Source organism: Ovis aries, chromosome 26, assembly GCF_016772045.2.
Source record: "Ovis aries strain OAR_USU_Benz2616 breed Rambouillet chromosome 26, ARS-UI_Ramb_v3.0, whole genome shotgun sequence".
Classification (NCBI taxonomy): Eukaryota; Metazoa; Chordata; class Mammalia; order Artiodactyla; family Bovidae; genus Ovis; species Ovis aries.
The window spans coordinates 19156533-19172827 of NC_056079.1; the positions used below are offsets into that span (position 1 = coordinate 19156533).

General features: G+C 39.1%; 2 protein-coding genes and 1 pseudogene across 5 annotated transcripts in view; 2 read left to right on the top strand and 1 right to left on the bottom strand.

The window, feature by feature from the left end:
* The window catches only part of MTMR7 (myotubularin related protein 7), a 130910-nt gene extending 125060 nt beyond the window's left edge, over positions 1–5850 (top strand). For both annotated transcript variants that reach the window (XM_042241247.2, XM_060407051.1), the window contains exon 15: positions 4891–5850. The gene's annotated coding sequence lies outside the window, so the exon portion shown is untranslated. The remainder of the gene's footprint in view (positions 1–4890) is intronic.
* The window catches only part of VPS37A (VPS37A subunit of ESCRT-I), a 38146-nt gene that overhangs the window by 21201 nt on the left and 650 nt on the right, over positions 1–16295 (bottom strand). For all 3 annotated transcript variants that reach the window (XM_004021731.6, XM_060407053.1, XM_060407052.1), the window contains exons 2-3: positions 949–1023; positions 26–140 (exon numbers count right to left, since the gene is read on the bottom strand). In XM_004021731.6, coding sequence (XP_004021780.1) covers positions 26–140; positions 949–1023 — 190 coding nt within the window. The remainder of the gene's footprint in view (positions 1–25; positions 141–948; positions 1024–16295) is intronic.
* On the top strand, positions 7763–8444 carry LOC121818032 (pleckstrin homology domain-containing family B member 2-like; annotated as a pseudogene).

The window sequence follows — 16295 nt, forward strand, 5'->3', positions numbered from 1 at the left end:
GAAATAAATCATACCATATACATACATTGCTTACTAATGGAGAGGTAACATACACTCCTTGTTTATCCACTAAGTGATGCCGTATTGGTGGATAAACACTGATCACTGGTTTTTCCTGAGGAAATTGTGGAGGAAGCAATCTGGCAAAAGTAGAACAGATTCAAAAACAAAGACAACGTTATATAATCATAATTCTAAAACAAAGTTACTTAAAAGCAAATTAAATTTTCATACTTTCATTTAGATTAATTATTCAGTAATTAGTGCTCTATTATGGTTGTTAAGTTGACTGAACCTATATAGAAAGACACTTTGGCAACAAGACTATAATTAATTCAATATAGTAAAACCTTTTTAATGTGGAGTAAGGATAATGTGAATTATAGACTGTTCTTCAAATTGGGCCAATTAATTGCTTTCAAACACATCACATTATACCAAACTATCAAAAATTTCAGCGAAAAATTATACATTTTTATCAGGTGAACCATGTTATGCCAGTCTGGCTTTTCGCTGAACCACAGGTCTTGGCATATAACTTTCTAGTGGCTTTTCCTTCTTTTGAAATGCTGCCAAGAAGTGTTTCACTATACACTGAATTCTTAATGAGCAAATAGATAAAATAAGAAGTACTAGGGTTGGAATACTGGAGCTGACACCATGCCTTGGTGCTATGCGGCTCTCTTCAAAATGTCTCAATTAACACATCTCTCGCAACTTTGAGGTCAGTCCTATGGTTTCAGCTAATTAACAGTAAATTCCCAGTACCAAAAGGAAAAAGAGTAAAAATCTTAACCCTTTCAAAGTGACTGCAAATTTGAAATTAGGGAGTGAAGTCTTTAAGAATGCACTTTTACTGGACATGTCTGACAGTAGCTAAGAAACAAAATCATAAAAAGATTTTTAAAAGTCCTATTACATGAAAAAATAAGATACAATTCTACTCACATATTAATGTTAATTGTCAGGTTATTTACAGTGAAAGGCAACCTGTATTCCACATCTTTCTGTATTTCAGCTATGCTGTAGGAGAAAATTTGAGAAAAAAATTTATCCAAAGTTATAAAAACCATTAATGTTAAAAGCAAACATCAAAATTTGTAGGGTCTACTAAAACTGCTTCATTTTAATCACAGAATCTACAGAGCCAATATAACTTGTATCTTGAGGGGGAAATGACCACAGAAAAGATTATCAAATAAGCAGGCAATACTATTCTGAGATATTGTCAGGGTGTTGCTAAGAGATGGGGTTAACCTGACGAGGTAAAGAGGCAAAGAAAAAGTGTATTAGTGCTACACTGATTACTATCACTTCATCTAATTTATCATTGTACTGTGTGCTGTGCTCAGTCACTCAGTCGTGTCTGACTCTGTGACCCCATGGACTGCAGCCTACCAGGCTCTTCTGTCCATGGGGATTCTCCAGGCAAGAGTACTGGAGTGGGTTGCCATGCCCTCTTCCAGGGGATCTTCCCAACCCCAGGATCAAATCCAATCTTCCATATGCAGGTGGATTCTCTACTGTCTGAACCACCAGGGAAGAAATTTATCATTAGTAGAAGCAACTGTGGACATGAGTTTGAGCTAACTCCGGGAGAGAGTGAAGCCGGGCATGCTGCAGTCCATGGGGCTGGAAAGAGTCAGACATGACTTAGCAACTGAACAAGAAGAAGCAATTGCCAAGTCCTCTAGTTAAAACAGGTCAGCAAGAGACCTACGTTCTGATTACAATCCTGCCACTGCCAGCTGTATTGACAGGGCTTTCAGAGTTTAAACTGAGAAGTCTGGATGAGATGTCTCCTACAGCCTTATGACAGATAGAGACAGCTGGCTGCTTTTCAAAACCAAATATTCCCCTTCTTCCTAAATAAGAGAATCCTGATTTTATTCTGAGCAGTAATGTTGTAGCTTTTCTTGTAGCAAGTTGTTGCTACAGGCTTAAGTTCCAGCCAATAAAACACAGTTAAGTTGGGTGAGGTAGAATTTAAAGGGCAACAAAAACTGGTATAGAGTCTATTTGCCCTTCCTCCCTGGCCCTGAAAGACAAACTTTGAACCATATTGGACCAGGAGTGACCCTGAGAATCAGAGCCAAACACTAGGGAGAGCTCAGCAGACAGAAATAGCTTGGGTCCTTAATGGTTATGGAATCAACAAACTGAATTTCTTGTATGCAAGAGAAAAATAAACTTTTATCATCTCACTTTTATCAAGTTACTATTTGGGGAATCTTCATTACTAACAGTTGAATATAACTGCCATCTACTAAAAGTTCCCTATACTTTAACATTTTACATTCAGAATTTTTATTAAAATTTTTTGGGGGCCATGCCCCCATAGCATGTGGAATCTTAAAGCTTCCTGACCCAGGATTGAACCCACACCCCTTGTATTGGAAGGTTGGGATCTTAACCACTGGACTACCAGGCAAGTCCCCAGAATTTTATTTTATTTTTGATTGCTGGCATGTGATTATTACAAGTATAATCTACCAACCAGATCTTTTGGTGACTCACTTGGAATTCTAACTAACATTTATAATCTTTCCAAAGGGAAAAATGTTAAGTAGTATTAATGAGTTATGGTTGAAAGGAAGCCTGATATCCAAAAGGACATGAATCCTTTTCAAGCATGAATCCTTTTAAAAGATCTAGCAGTTACATAACTTATTTTTTGTTCTTTTTGGTTGCTTTAATTAGTAGTTTTGGAAGACCTGTCTTATTTTCCTCATTTTGGGGGGGGACGAATCAAGATTGCCGGGAGAAATATCAATCACCTCAGATATGCAGATGACACCACCCTTATGGCAGAAAGTGAAGAGGAACTAAAGAGCCTCTTGATGAAAGTGAAAGAGGAGAGTGAAAAAGTTGGCTTAAAGCTCAACATTCAGAAACGAAGATCATGGCATCTGGTCTCATCACTTCATGGGAAATAGATGAGAAAACAGTGGAAACAGTGTCAGACTTTATTTTTGGGGGCTCCAAAATCACTGCAGATGGTGACTGCAGCCATGAAATTAAAAGACGCTTACTCCTTGGAAGGAAAGTTATGACCAACCTAGATAGCATATTCAAAAGCAGAGACATTCCTTTGCCAACAAAGGTCCATCTAGTCAAGGCTATGGTTTTTCCAGTGGTCATGTAATGATGTGAAAGTTGGACTGTGAAGAAAGCTGAGCACCGAAGAATTGATGCTTTTAAAGTGTGGTGTTGGAGAAGACTCTTGCGAGTCCCTTGGACTGCAAGGAGATCCAACCAGTCCATTCTAAAGGAGATCAGTCCTGGGTCTACTTTGGAAGGACTGATGCTAAAGCTGAAACTCCAATACTTCAGCCACTTCATGTAGAGTTGATTCATTGGAAAAGACTCTGATGCTGGGAGGGATTGGGGGCAGGAGGTGAAGGGGACAACAGAGGATGAGATGGCTGGATGGCATCACCAACTAGATGGACATGAGTTTGGGTGAACTCCGGGAGTTGGTAATAGACAGTGAGGCCTGGCGTGCTGCGATTTATGGGGTCACAAAGAGTCAGACACGACTGAGTGACTGAACTGAACTGATGACTTTTTTTGCCTTCTGATAAAAATCTAGCCTCTCTAATATGTAAATTTCAGGTTGTTTGAAAGGTTCAAAAGTGTTGGGATGGAATTACGGAGAACTCATAGATGTTCCCTCTGACACCCCATGGATTGAAGTTATGACTGAAGAAAAGAAATAGTTGAGAAAAGACTCAAGAAGATATTCAATATTAAGACTAACAAAGTTTCTCTTTGGGGATCAGGTTCAGACTAGGATACTAAAGTTTTCCCAGTTGTATTGATATAAACACAATCAATAAAACGGCTTAAGCTTTTTGTTTCCGTTATCTTAGACGTCAATGGTGTCAATGCTTCAGAGGAATACTGATCACAACAGTATCAAAGCCAAGTAGAGCATTTTAGTGACTAAGAGCATAACATCTTCAATTAGGCTTCCTGGGGTCAAATTCTTCCTCCACCATTTACTTGTGTGATCACAATCTGCCTAAGCCTTATCTCTCATATGGTAAATGGGGATGTTAAAAATACCCATCTTGCTAAAAGTGTTGTTAGATTAATTAAGATAATGCAGGTAAAGCCCTCCCCACATAATACCATAATTGTTCAATATATTTTAGCATTATTAAGCAAGCATTTAAAATACATATCCAAGTTGGAGCCTGTCTATATTTGTAGTACTAAAGTGTTAAGTCATCTTTTCAGACACTGTCTTTTTATACAAAACAAAGTGAATTTGATTAAAATAATTTTTGGCTAGAAGTGTTCAATTCAGTGTCCCCATAATTATGTTGCCCTTCTCCGGGGGTTTTCCCAAACCCTGAGATCGAACCCAGGTCTCCTACATTGCAGGTGGATTCTTTACCATCTGAACCACCAGGGGAAGTCAAAGGTAGTATTCGTGATATTAATGAGAACTGAACTATCATTAACAAATTCCAAAACACGTTAGCCATGGCAACTGATGGGTTGAGGACATGTTGCCCCTAAATGTGGCCCCTTGGCATCTTCAATATTTTAAACTGAATATGAGAAAACAGCAGAAACAGGAAGGTTACTCTGACCTTCTCCCTCCTTATCTCCTTCTTAAAACAGAAAATAGGTCATAAGACCTCATTAAGAGGTGCCTACCCTACACCAAGAGGAAGGAGCATCTGAATCTCAGAAGACAGAGAGACAGTGAAAGAACCTAAGAAGCCAGGCTTGCTAAGTCATCATTGTTCCCTGCAACCACATGTCCCCTGCCCCTCCTTTTGCTATTTCAAGTAACTTACTACAATGACAAGCCTGCTTCACTTTATTGTGCTTCACTGATACTGCTTTTTTCTTTCTTTTTTTTTTAACAAATTGAAGGTCTGCAGCAACTCTGAAGAGGAGCTAAAAAGCCTCTTGATGAAAGTGAAAGAGAAGAGCGAAAAGTTGGCTTAAAGCTCAACATTCAGAAAACGAAGATCATCACATCCGGTCCCATCACTTCATGGGAAATAGATGGGGAAACAGTAGAAACAGTGTCAGACTTTATTTTTGGGGGGCTCCAAAATCACTGCAGATGGTGACTGCAGCCATGAAATTAAAAGACGCTTACTCCTTGGAAGGAAAGTTATGATCAACCTAGATAGTATATTCAAAAGCAGAAACATTACTTTGCTGACTAAGGTCCACTTAGTCAAGGCTATGGTTTTTCCTGTGGTTATGTATGGATGTGAGAGTTGGACTGTGAAGAAGGCTGAGCGCCGAAGAATTGATGCTTTTGAACTGTGGTGTTGGAGAAGACTCTTCAGAGTCCCTTGGAGTGCAAGGAGATCCAACCAGTTCATTCTGAAGGAGATCAACCCTGGGATTTCTTTGGAAGGAATGATGCTAAAGCTGAAGCTCCAGTACTCTGGCCACCTCATGCGAAGAGTTGACTCATTGGAAAAGACTCTGATGCTGGGAGGGATTCGGGGCAGGAGGAGAAGGGGACGAAAGAGGATGAGATGGCTGGACGGCATCACTGACTCGATGGACGTGAGTCTGAGTAAACTCCAGGAGATGGTGATGGACAGGGAGGCCTGGCGTGCTGCGATTCATGGGGTTGCAGAGTTGGACACGACTGAGCGACTGAACTGAACTGAACTGAGCAACTCTGCATAGATAGAGCAAGACCACTGTTATCACTTTTCCAATAGCATTTCCTCACTTCATGTTTCTGTGTTACATACTGATAATTCTCACAATATTTCAAATCCTCTACCAGCAGAAAGACTGCAACTCACTGAAAGCTCAACTGATGGTTAGTGTTTTTTAGCAATAAAGTATTTTTAAGAATACATACATTGGTTTTTAGACATAATGCTATTGCACACTTAATAAACTACAGTATAATGTAAACATAACTTTATATGTACTGGGAAAAACAATAATTCATGTGACACGCTTCACTGCAACACAGATCTTCCCTGGTGGCTCAAACATTACAGAATCTGCCTGCAATGTGGGAAATCTGGGTTCAATCCCTGGGCTGGGAAGATCCCCTGGAGAAGGGCAAGGCAACCCACTCCAGTGTTCTTCTTGCCTGGAGAATCCCATGGACAGAGGAGCCTGGTGGGCTTTATCTGTGGGGTTACAAAGGACAGGACTGAAGCGAATGAGCGCGCATGGATGCTGGCACTCAGCTGGCAATATCACTAAGACATGCCTTGCACTCCTTAACCCACCACATTCCTCCACAACTGTCATCCCAACTTTCATCAAGCCCAGTGTAAAATACTCAGGTCCATTTCTCTGGCTCTTCATTTCCTTTTGAAGATCTCCCTGATATGTAAACTCACATTAAATTTGTACACTTTTCTCCTATTAATCTTTAGCTGGTTAATTTTCAGACCCAACCCTGAGAGCAAGAATATCAAGGAAGGCTGCTTCCTCCTCTATGTGAGTTGTGTTAGATAAAATGGCAGATACTTGTTCCACTTAATTAAAACAAGAATCATTCCCTGAATCTTTATCACAAATGTGATTCTGAATTTTTTGCTATTTCAAGTGACTTTTAAAAAACTTATTCCAAAAATAATTCTTTCTCAACAGGGAAAAAAAATTATTTTTCCAAATCAGTAAATGTTATTTTATGAGTTTTAAATGTCTACATAATGCTCTAATATATTGTTTAATCTATTATGTACTATTAGATATTGAAACTAAGCAGGACCCTGGGGGTTCCTGGGCATGAAAGCCTTTCTAAGTCCCCATTTTTGGTTTGTAGGAATAGACTCCAGTCTCCATGACCTTGAAAGGGCAAATTCAAACAGTCGCTAATCAGGGATGGGAGGAGACTGGGAAACAAAACCTCACCCACCCCCAGGCCAGACTAAAGGCATGGGCGTACCCTGCTCCTTATTAGCAACTCTGCCCTTAAACCTGCTGTAAAACTTTTCAACAAATCATCCCAGGTTGGGACACAGCTTTTCAGGGCACAGGCCAGCTGTGTCTCTTTGCCTGGCAAAGTAATAAAGCTATTCTTTTCTATTTCAGCCAAAACTCTGTCTCAGATTTTATTCCGATTGATGCACAGAGGCTGAGTTTTCAGCATCAATATTTAGATTGTTTCCAAGTTTACTGCTATAAACCATGCTTTGATAAACATTCTTAGTCATATCTTTACACTGACAGGTAGTACTCTTTGGATGTAAACACATACATGTGTTCTACAGTAATACCGCAATCTCACCAGAGAAAATTTAAATAATCTTCTATTAATAATTTTATTCTCTAGGTTCTCTGAGAACAGTGAATTGCTATGGTTTTATTTCAGCAACTCTGAGTCTGTTCTGGACTAAAGAAAGCTGAGACAGGTAACTTTTGTCAGAATGTGTGGTTAATTGGCATCCACTATATTTGACAGCCCCTAAAACCATATGCAAACAGACCTTGAAATGCAAGAGACACACTAGCTATGGTTGGGATCCCTTTCACAGAAGAATCATTTATCTCCTTACTTTATATTTTATGTAAACCTGGATTCTGTAACTAAGATTAGGTTCAGCTGAACAGCTACCATACATACAGCATTTCCCAAGGAAATGGAAACAGCATGGTCCCATTTGTTTTCTGTCACCAACTGACTGAAAAAGATCAAGACTCTGATTCCATCATTTCCCCTTTTTAACTCAAGGAAGGGTTTTTAGGTGAGGCTGGTGGTGCCGAGTAACCCGGTAGCGTCCTTTCGCTTCGGACCCGTTTCTGTTCGCGGTAGTGGCTGGAGGCTTTGCAGGTGAGAAAATGGCATTTGTGAAGAGTGGATGGTTGCTGCGACAGAGTACTATTTTGAAGCACTGGAAGAATTGGTTTGACCTGTGGTCAGATGGTCACCTGATATATGATGATGACCAAACTCATCAGAGTGTAGAGGATAAGTCCACACGCCAGTGGACTGCATCAACATCTGCATGGGAAAGAGTGTCGGGATATTCACCCGATGGGAAGCCAAAAGACTGTATGCTGCATTGTTTGCCAAGATGGGAAAACCATGTCTTTGTGCAGAAAGCTCAGATGATTGTTTGGCCTGGAAATTTACACTCCAGGATTCCAGGACAAACACAGCTTATGTTGGCTCAGAAGTCACGTATGATGAGACAGCTGTGGCTTCCTCCCCACCTCCTTACACAGCATATGCTGCACCGACCCCTGAGCAGGCATATGGCTATGGTCCATACAGTGGAGCATACCCACCAGGAACTCAAGTTGTCTATGCTGCAAATGGTCAGGCTTGTGCTGTACCCCATCAGTACCCGTATGCAGGGCTTTATGGACAGCAGCCTGCCAACCAGGTCATCATTTGTGAGGGGTACCGAGACAACGACAGCGATCTGGTGCTGGGCATGCTGGCCGGAGCAGCCACAGGCATGGCCCTGGGGTCTCTGTTCTGGGTCTAGTTCTAGAGTCCATGGAACCTCAGTGTGCATAGCTTCCGATACCCCATGTGCAATAATATGATTTGCAAGGCATTTCTGTTATAAATGTTTTTAGTAATAGGTTTAATAGTTCTTTTGAAAGTAGTGACAAAATGTTTATAAGTACATAGAAGTACTGCAGAGAAAGCTTTGGACTGCTGTTTAGCTAAAATGTGGACTCTGGCGGTGGCACTCGGAGAAGGCAATGGCACCCCACTCCAGTACTCTTACCTGGAAAATCCCACGGACGGAGGAGCCTGGTAGGCTGCAGTCCATGGGGTCGCTAAAAGTTGGGGACGACTGAGCAACTTCACTTTCGATAAAAGGTTTAGATGCTTAAATAAAGACATTAGACAATTTCCCTCTCCCATCTAAATCTCCAGGAAATACTGAAACTGACTTTTAAGAAGCAATCTATAACAGTGCTGGAAAGTAAAGGGTTCCATACATAAACTGACAACAAACTCTGAGGAATCTTAGAAAGATAAGAGAAAGATTAAAAAAGATGAGATTAAAGGAAAAGGTAAGTGTTTAAAAAAATTAAATACAGGACAATAGTCCTGTCTGTCCCAGAAATCCATGGGGTGGGAGCCTCGAAAGTGGCAGCACCTCAGGAAGCTCCTGACTCCCAGGCAGTCTCCATCTCCAAAAGACAACTATCAGCTTGCCCCAGGACAAAGCCAGTCATTCTTATTCACCTATCAACTGAGGCAGGCCGAACTAAAGACCTACAAACAAGACTACCAGGAATCTTAAATACAGAGAAGGTTTGAACAAAACAAAAGCATTAGAGGCATGCACCAAACTCAACAAGCTCCAAACACAAAAACTCAGACTTAGAATTAGAGGAGCAAAGAGAAGACTATAAATTTGTTACAATATCCTCAGGGGAACAAAAGAAAACAGCACTTGAGTTACCAGTCCAAGCCTGTACCTTTCTGCGCAGGACAGGACAATAAATCCAGAGACAGTTGTTAGGGCAAGGAATAGACTGTATTTGGAAAGCCAGGGAATCAAGAAGACTGTAGACTCAAGTACTAAAAGTGCCATCTTGCCTGAGGAAGAGTTCAGGCTTCTTTCACACTAAAAAGGGAGTAAGGTCAAGTATTTCCTGTTTCTGGTCAGCCACCTGTGAGGAGGTGCTAATTTTCTCCTTTCTGAAGGCATTCACAGGTGGGGCTCATCAGGTATTTTACCTTAATGCTGATTACTAGGGAGGCAGGGTTTCTAGGGATGGACCTTTAAGTGTAGTTGAAGTTTATAGGCAACTGCTGCTGCTAAGTCGCTTCAGTCGTGTCCGGCTCTGTGCGACCCCATAGACAGCAGCCCACCAGGCTCCTCTGTCCCTGGGATTCTCCAGGCAAGAATACTGGAGTGGGTTGCCATTTCCTTCTCCAATGCATGAAAGAAAAGTGAAAGAGTGAAGTTGCTCAGTCATGTCTGACTCTTAGCGACCCCATGGACTGCAGCCTACCAGGCTCCTCTGTCCATGGAATTTTCCAGGCAAGAGTACTGGAGTGGGGTGCCATTGCCTTCTCCGTTATAGGCAACAACCCTTTATTAATTAACTTGTAATAGAATACAAAAGCTCTTCCCTATTATACTTGCTTACAAACACACACACACACCAACTCTTCAGTAGGCAACAACCCTTTAGTAATTAACTTGTAACAGAATACAAAAGCTCTTCCCTATTATATTGCATTCACACACACACACACTGGCTGACATGAAAGTGAATAATTAAGAAACTTGAAATTTAAAATAAATAGTTGAATAGCTGGTTCACTGCTCTGTTTGGAAGATGCTTCATACTGTACCCTGCTCTTGGAGAATGCTGATGCATGTTAGCATAAAGGCTTTTTAGAAATTCTAGAGTACTCAATTTTGTTTTCTGTATGTTTGACACAGACCACTTATTTCATAGCTATTTTTGAAACACTGCTCTGTAGAAGACATTGGATAATGACAGAGATGTGCAAAGAGCTATAGGAACACAGGAGGAAGAACTTAACCTAAAGAAAGGTGGGGGAAATGCGGTCTTTGGGGGAAAAATAGTATCTGAGCTACATTTAAAAGTCAGGTAAGAGTTAACCCCAGGGAACAGAACCAGGGAAATAAGGTGTACATTCCAGACAGAGGAAGGACAATTAGAAAAGCTTCAGTAGGAAATAACACTGGGTCTCTAAAAGTCTCTGTATCTTTTGCCATTAAAGAAACTTCACATTGTGTCTGCTGACACCTTTCCACTAGTCATATCACTATCTTCTGTGACAACCAGGCATTAAGCTAAAGAAGCTGGCAAGAGTTAGGAAGCCACTGAAAAGAATAACATCATCAAATCCAAATTTTAAAGATTACTCTGGCACCCATGTGGAAGAGAAAAGGGAATAATGGAGGCAGAGAGAATAGTATGAGACAGTGGTAACACAGATGACTAAGTGAAAACAGGATGACCAGGTTTCTGGCTTAGGTGAGCAGGCAGGAGAGACAGCTTGGAAGAAATTCAGAAGTAGGAGGGGAAGAGTAGATGTCAGATTCAACTAGCAATGAGAAATGATTACCTGTGTGGTAACTTTGTTTTTTAAAAGCAGGTATGGATGGATACTACTATGTGGAAAATTAACTAGAGAGAGCACTTGACTGTTACTATCTTTTAGGAAAAGTATTCTTATGTACCAAATTAAAATTCCCTTAATTATGGGATTGTTTGATATACATAATTTTTAAGTTCACTGTTAGGAGTTCAAATTATAGAGTCAAAATACTGACATTTTGTAGGTTTCTGTAGCTTCAATAAGTTGTCACAGCAGATTCTTGTAGGATTTTTTACTGCAACAAGGTGATTTTCTTTCACAAGGAAGTTTTATTCTTAGATATCTTTAAGAGTTAGATAATGTACATGACAGAAGGCAGTTGCTTGTAGTACAACACAGAGTGACTGCAAACTGGTAAAATGGAGAAGAGTAGTCCCAGTAAACACAACAGCCACTCTTAAGCTCAAAGCAAATATTGCTACGTGGGAAATGTTGCCAGATCTTTCTATTTTGAAAGAAAAGTTGGAGGGGACAAAGTCTGTATAAGAAAACTTTGTATTTGCTGCTAAACTTTGCTGTGAACCTACAACTACTCTAAATAATAAAATCTATTTTTTAAAATTTGGATATTTTAATGAAAAAAATCTCACACTATGTTGACAACAGATCCATTAAAAAAAAATACAGCACTGAACCGGTTAAAACATATACACATATCCTCTCATTACAAACTTTTTGTGTTGTAAAGTTTGTATGTGAGTCCTTTTGAGCTGACAGTAAAAACTACAAAAAGAAAGATTTGGAATCTAGGCTTACTCAGAAGCACATGAGTTTACAGAAGACAGCCTTATACCTGAGAGCAGAGGTTAAACTAAACTATACCATAGCAGACTCTCCAAAGAAGTTACAGCGTTTTTAAAGATTTGGGTAATCAGAAAGAATATCGAAGGACTGGTAGCAAAAGAAAATTTCAAAATGATGTTTATAGACTATGGAGATAGTCTATTGTATTTAAGACACAATTATATCTTAATTGTATCTTAAAAATCTTATATTTAAGATACAAATATAAAATAGCAGGCATTTATAGATACATTTTAGTGTGTGTCAGATAATATTCTAGTCTCTCTACATGTATTGTCCGAAACCTTTCAAAATTAAATTTTACATTTCATTTGTGAAGAAAAACTCTCTGGAATGGACTTGCTTTCTGAATGGAAAGTCAGAAGTAGCCCTTCCAGAGACAAATGAACTGGAGATTTGTGAGCGATTCATTAACAATAAGTTGGCTAGATCCATGTAGGCTATGAGGCAAAGGTTGTAGGCACACTGATTCCATGCAGTGGAAAGAAGGAATACAATCTGTTACCTGCATACTGTGTGTCAGAAACTCTAACAAATGTTTATATATATTACTTAAATATCAACAATTCTGCAGGATAAAAATCCCAATTCCTGATTTTACAGATGGAAACTAAAGCTCAGAGTTCAGCTAAGTCATGCTGCTTTTCCTGATGTCATTAATTTTTGCTTGTTTGCATTTATTTTCCTCAGATTCATTTTGTCTAGCATCTCATATCAGAGTGAAACAGAAGCAATTCCGATAAATATAATAACTCCCAAATCAGATTTTCTTTTTGAATATAAAATAAAAATAGCACCCGAATTACCACAAAACAGATTATTAAAATGAGAAAGAGAGAGCTGATCTCCCTAAGTAAAAGGTAACAAAGACACTATTTGTAGAACTTTGAATCTTTGCAGTTAATTACAGACAATACCATTCACAGCACAGCTTCAGGCTACTGTTTCAGAGCTAAGGAAGTAAAGTAATAAAGAAGCTAAGGAACTAGACATGTGAGAGCGGAAAAACCAGGATAGTTAGGATGATAACTGTTGATTTACCATCAGATTCTGGTATTTTCTGGCTGTCAGGTGCAGTACAGGGAGATACTTAACAGCTTCAATTCTAAAGAATCTTTAAATACTGGGATTAGTGTGTAACAACTGGGATAGTTTCAACTCCAAGTAATTGAAAAATCAGTTCCAACATGTGCTTTATTTGTATGTGTAATACAAATATATATGTATAATCTTATACAGACAGAAATCTAGAGGCAGGAAGGTTCCAAGTCTGGTTAATTCAGTATCACAATATTATCACAGACTTTCCATCTTTCTACTCGACCACATCCAGTAGTCAGCCTACCTTCCTTCATGATCTAAGCAGTTCCAGGCATCACATGTAACACAACAATATCCAAAAACAGAAAGAGGTATTTCCTTTTAGACATCTCTATTACTAAGAAAATGTTTTGTGTAGCTCCCCAAAAGACTTCTTCTCCAACTCCGCTGACCAAGATTAGATCAAGTTTCTGACAATAACTAGCGGTGGGAATAAGACCATCATCACTGGAGTAAACAATCACTATTTACCCATAGAGACTGAAGGGGCTTGGCCTCCATTAAAGAAGTGGCCCTGCAGACCAGGAACCCAAAAAGGTAATGTTCTTCCAAGAAATCAGAAGAATGGAGTTAGATGGGAAATCAACAGTGTGGCTTAAAGTAAGCTTCTTCAGGAAGTACAAGAAACAGAATTAGTTCTACTCTTGCCCCATAAGATAGTGGTAAGTTGAAAATTATGATGACTGTACTTAGAAAGTGGCATATATTACCTCAGCCCAGTAATCTACATAACTTCCAGTTTCCATCTTCAGAGCAGACGGAAACATGCTACTATATAACAACTTTATGGTCATTATGACAGTGTTCCGTGTGCCCTGCCTCGCCAGTAAGGCTTAAGAGCATTTCTTAAGGTAACTAAAAATGAAGTTTAAATTAGGGAAAGGAAATTAAAGAGACTCTTTCCTGATATGGGATTTTTTTGAATTATAAGTAGTTAAAAGAAAATAGAAGTTGGAAGGTAGATGAGAGAATGGGGTGGGGAAAGGTTGAGTGAAAGTCACTCAGTCGTGTCCGACTCTCTGCGACCCTGTAGACTACACAGTCCATGGAATTCTCCAGGCCAGAATACTGGAGTGGGTAGCCTTTCCCTTCTCCAGGGAATCTTCCCAACCCAGGGATCAAACCCAGGTCTCCCGCACTGCAGGCGGATTCTTTACCAGCTGAGCTATCCTGAGAAGAAAAAAAGTGAGACATTGATGGCAGAAAAAAGAGCTGCTGACCCTATAAATGGAGAAGGGACAGAGTATAAAACATGAGGTAGGGGGGCGGAGTGCAACAATATATTAATATTCATAATTGAGGAAGTTCTGTAGTATTCATTAAAATACCATTTGAAACAGTCTTTCAACTTTTAGAGTGCATTTTCAGAATAACCAATTGCAGTGTCTTTTTGTACAAAAAAAGTTGTAGTATTGAATTTTCAGAATAACCAATTGCAGTGTCTTTTTGTACAAAAATCTTTTTGTACAAAAAAAGTATTGAATTTGGTCACTCAAGCAACATACTGTCCGATACTGCACAGATGTTTCATTTTTACCTGCCAGTTTTAAAACGTATGTCATAAGTTAAAAGGGCAAACTTAACAACAAGAATAGGTGAAATTTTTTTCTGGGACCATACCATTCTTTAAAAACTGCCATGTACATGATCTACTTGATTGTCACCAGAATTATCCAAGTATAGTTTATAAATGTGAAATATTTCGATAAAAACTTCAAGCATTTTTTATGAAAGAAATTTTAATAAAGCAATTAAAGGTAGCTGTTCATAAAATATCACAAAATACTGCAGATAATGTCACACGTCTAATTATATGTCCATAATTTCTGGCTCAAAAAATAAATTACAAATAAAATAGATCCTTTCTGCTTTTGACGCAGGGTATTTACTGATCCTCTTAAGCCAATTACAGAATTCTTGGATTAGCAATTCCTGCCTTCAACTCTAACTTTGTTTGGGAGACACACACAGAAAAATACACAATACATTTCACATCAATCACTTCTGTTATTTACCAGCTGCAGCAGCAAGGGACTTTGGAATATTTGAAAATTCAACTCCAACCTCGAAGAATAAAATCTGCCAGCTGTGAGAACATCTAACAATATCCTAAAGGCTTAAAAACAATTAATTCCAAAGGTATGGTTCTAGAAAGTATTTTGGCAATTGTGAACAAACAGCCTTCCAAGGTGAGAACTTTTGTTATGTTTATTAAAAAAGGAGTATCCTTATTTTATAAACATATTTTGCAAGAGTAGCTCTTACAGGTTAGTAGAGAAAACCAGAGTCAGATTGACTTGTAAGGGCTCTATGAACTTAATTTTCCAAAAAGAAAGCTACCATTAAATCAAACACCATGCTATTCTTTCCTGTTTAATACCATAAATTCTCACCTTTCCAAAGTTCTGAACAGCAGAACAATTGAGAAAAAGAACCAAGAACACCTGAGGTTCAATCAGCAACAGGCCTCTAGAGCCAAACCGATTTTGCAATGATTTTTTATTCTAACAATATACCTAACTTAAAACGATTCCATACTACAACTTGTTTAGAAAAAAATTAGTATAACACAAAAAATGGCTCCTAGAATTAACCAATTTTAATACCTCAATATATATTTCAAATATATGAATAGTCTATTAAGATGTTGATATCTTTCCATTAAAATACATGCTGACACGTAAATATAGTTGCATAATTCATATAAAGAGGCTGTTCTAATTTTTTAAAACCACTAGAGGTCACAGATACCTGCAATAAAAACAGCTGAAATAATCTGAATTGCAAAATATTTCTAAACTGACCACGCTGAAAATGAACAAAACGAAACAAAAACAACGCCAGCAGAACAAGCAAAATGACTTGAAGCTAATTCCTGAGTGTAGGAACAAGAATCACAAAGTGAGAAATGAACCGACTGATAGGTACCAGCTGCGGGGAGCTGGGTTAGAATGAACAGGGTAAATCTATTAGAGACTTAAGAGGATTGAGTACGTTGCTCCCAGAAGAGAACTCACTTATGAAAACTTTGTTTTCCCCTTCCTTTAGGGTTCAAAGTTTTTTTCCAAATATAGTCCACGATTTGTGAAACTTGAATTGCGAAGGGTAATCTCCTTTTTAGCCAAGTATAGAATTTTAACAATTCGGCCAACGCGGCAAACAGGTGGCTAAAAAGAAAGGTTGGTAAGGAAGCCGGGCAAAGCAAGACATACTACAGACAAGACAGGAGACAGAGTGCAGTCGGCAGCGGTGTGTCAGGGGAGATGAGGGAAGTCGGAATTAGGGGAGCTGAGCAGTGGTGGGGGCGGGAGGGTGGGAAGAGGGTCCCGGA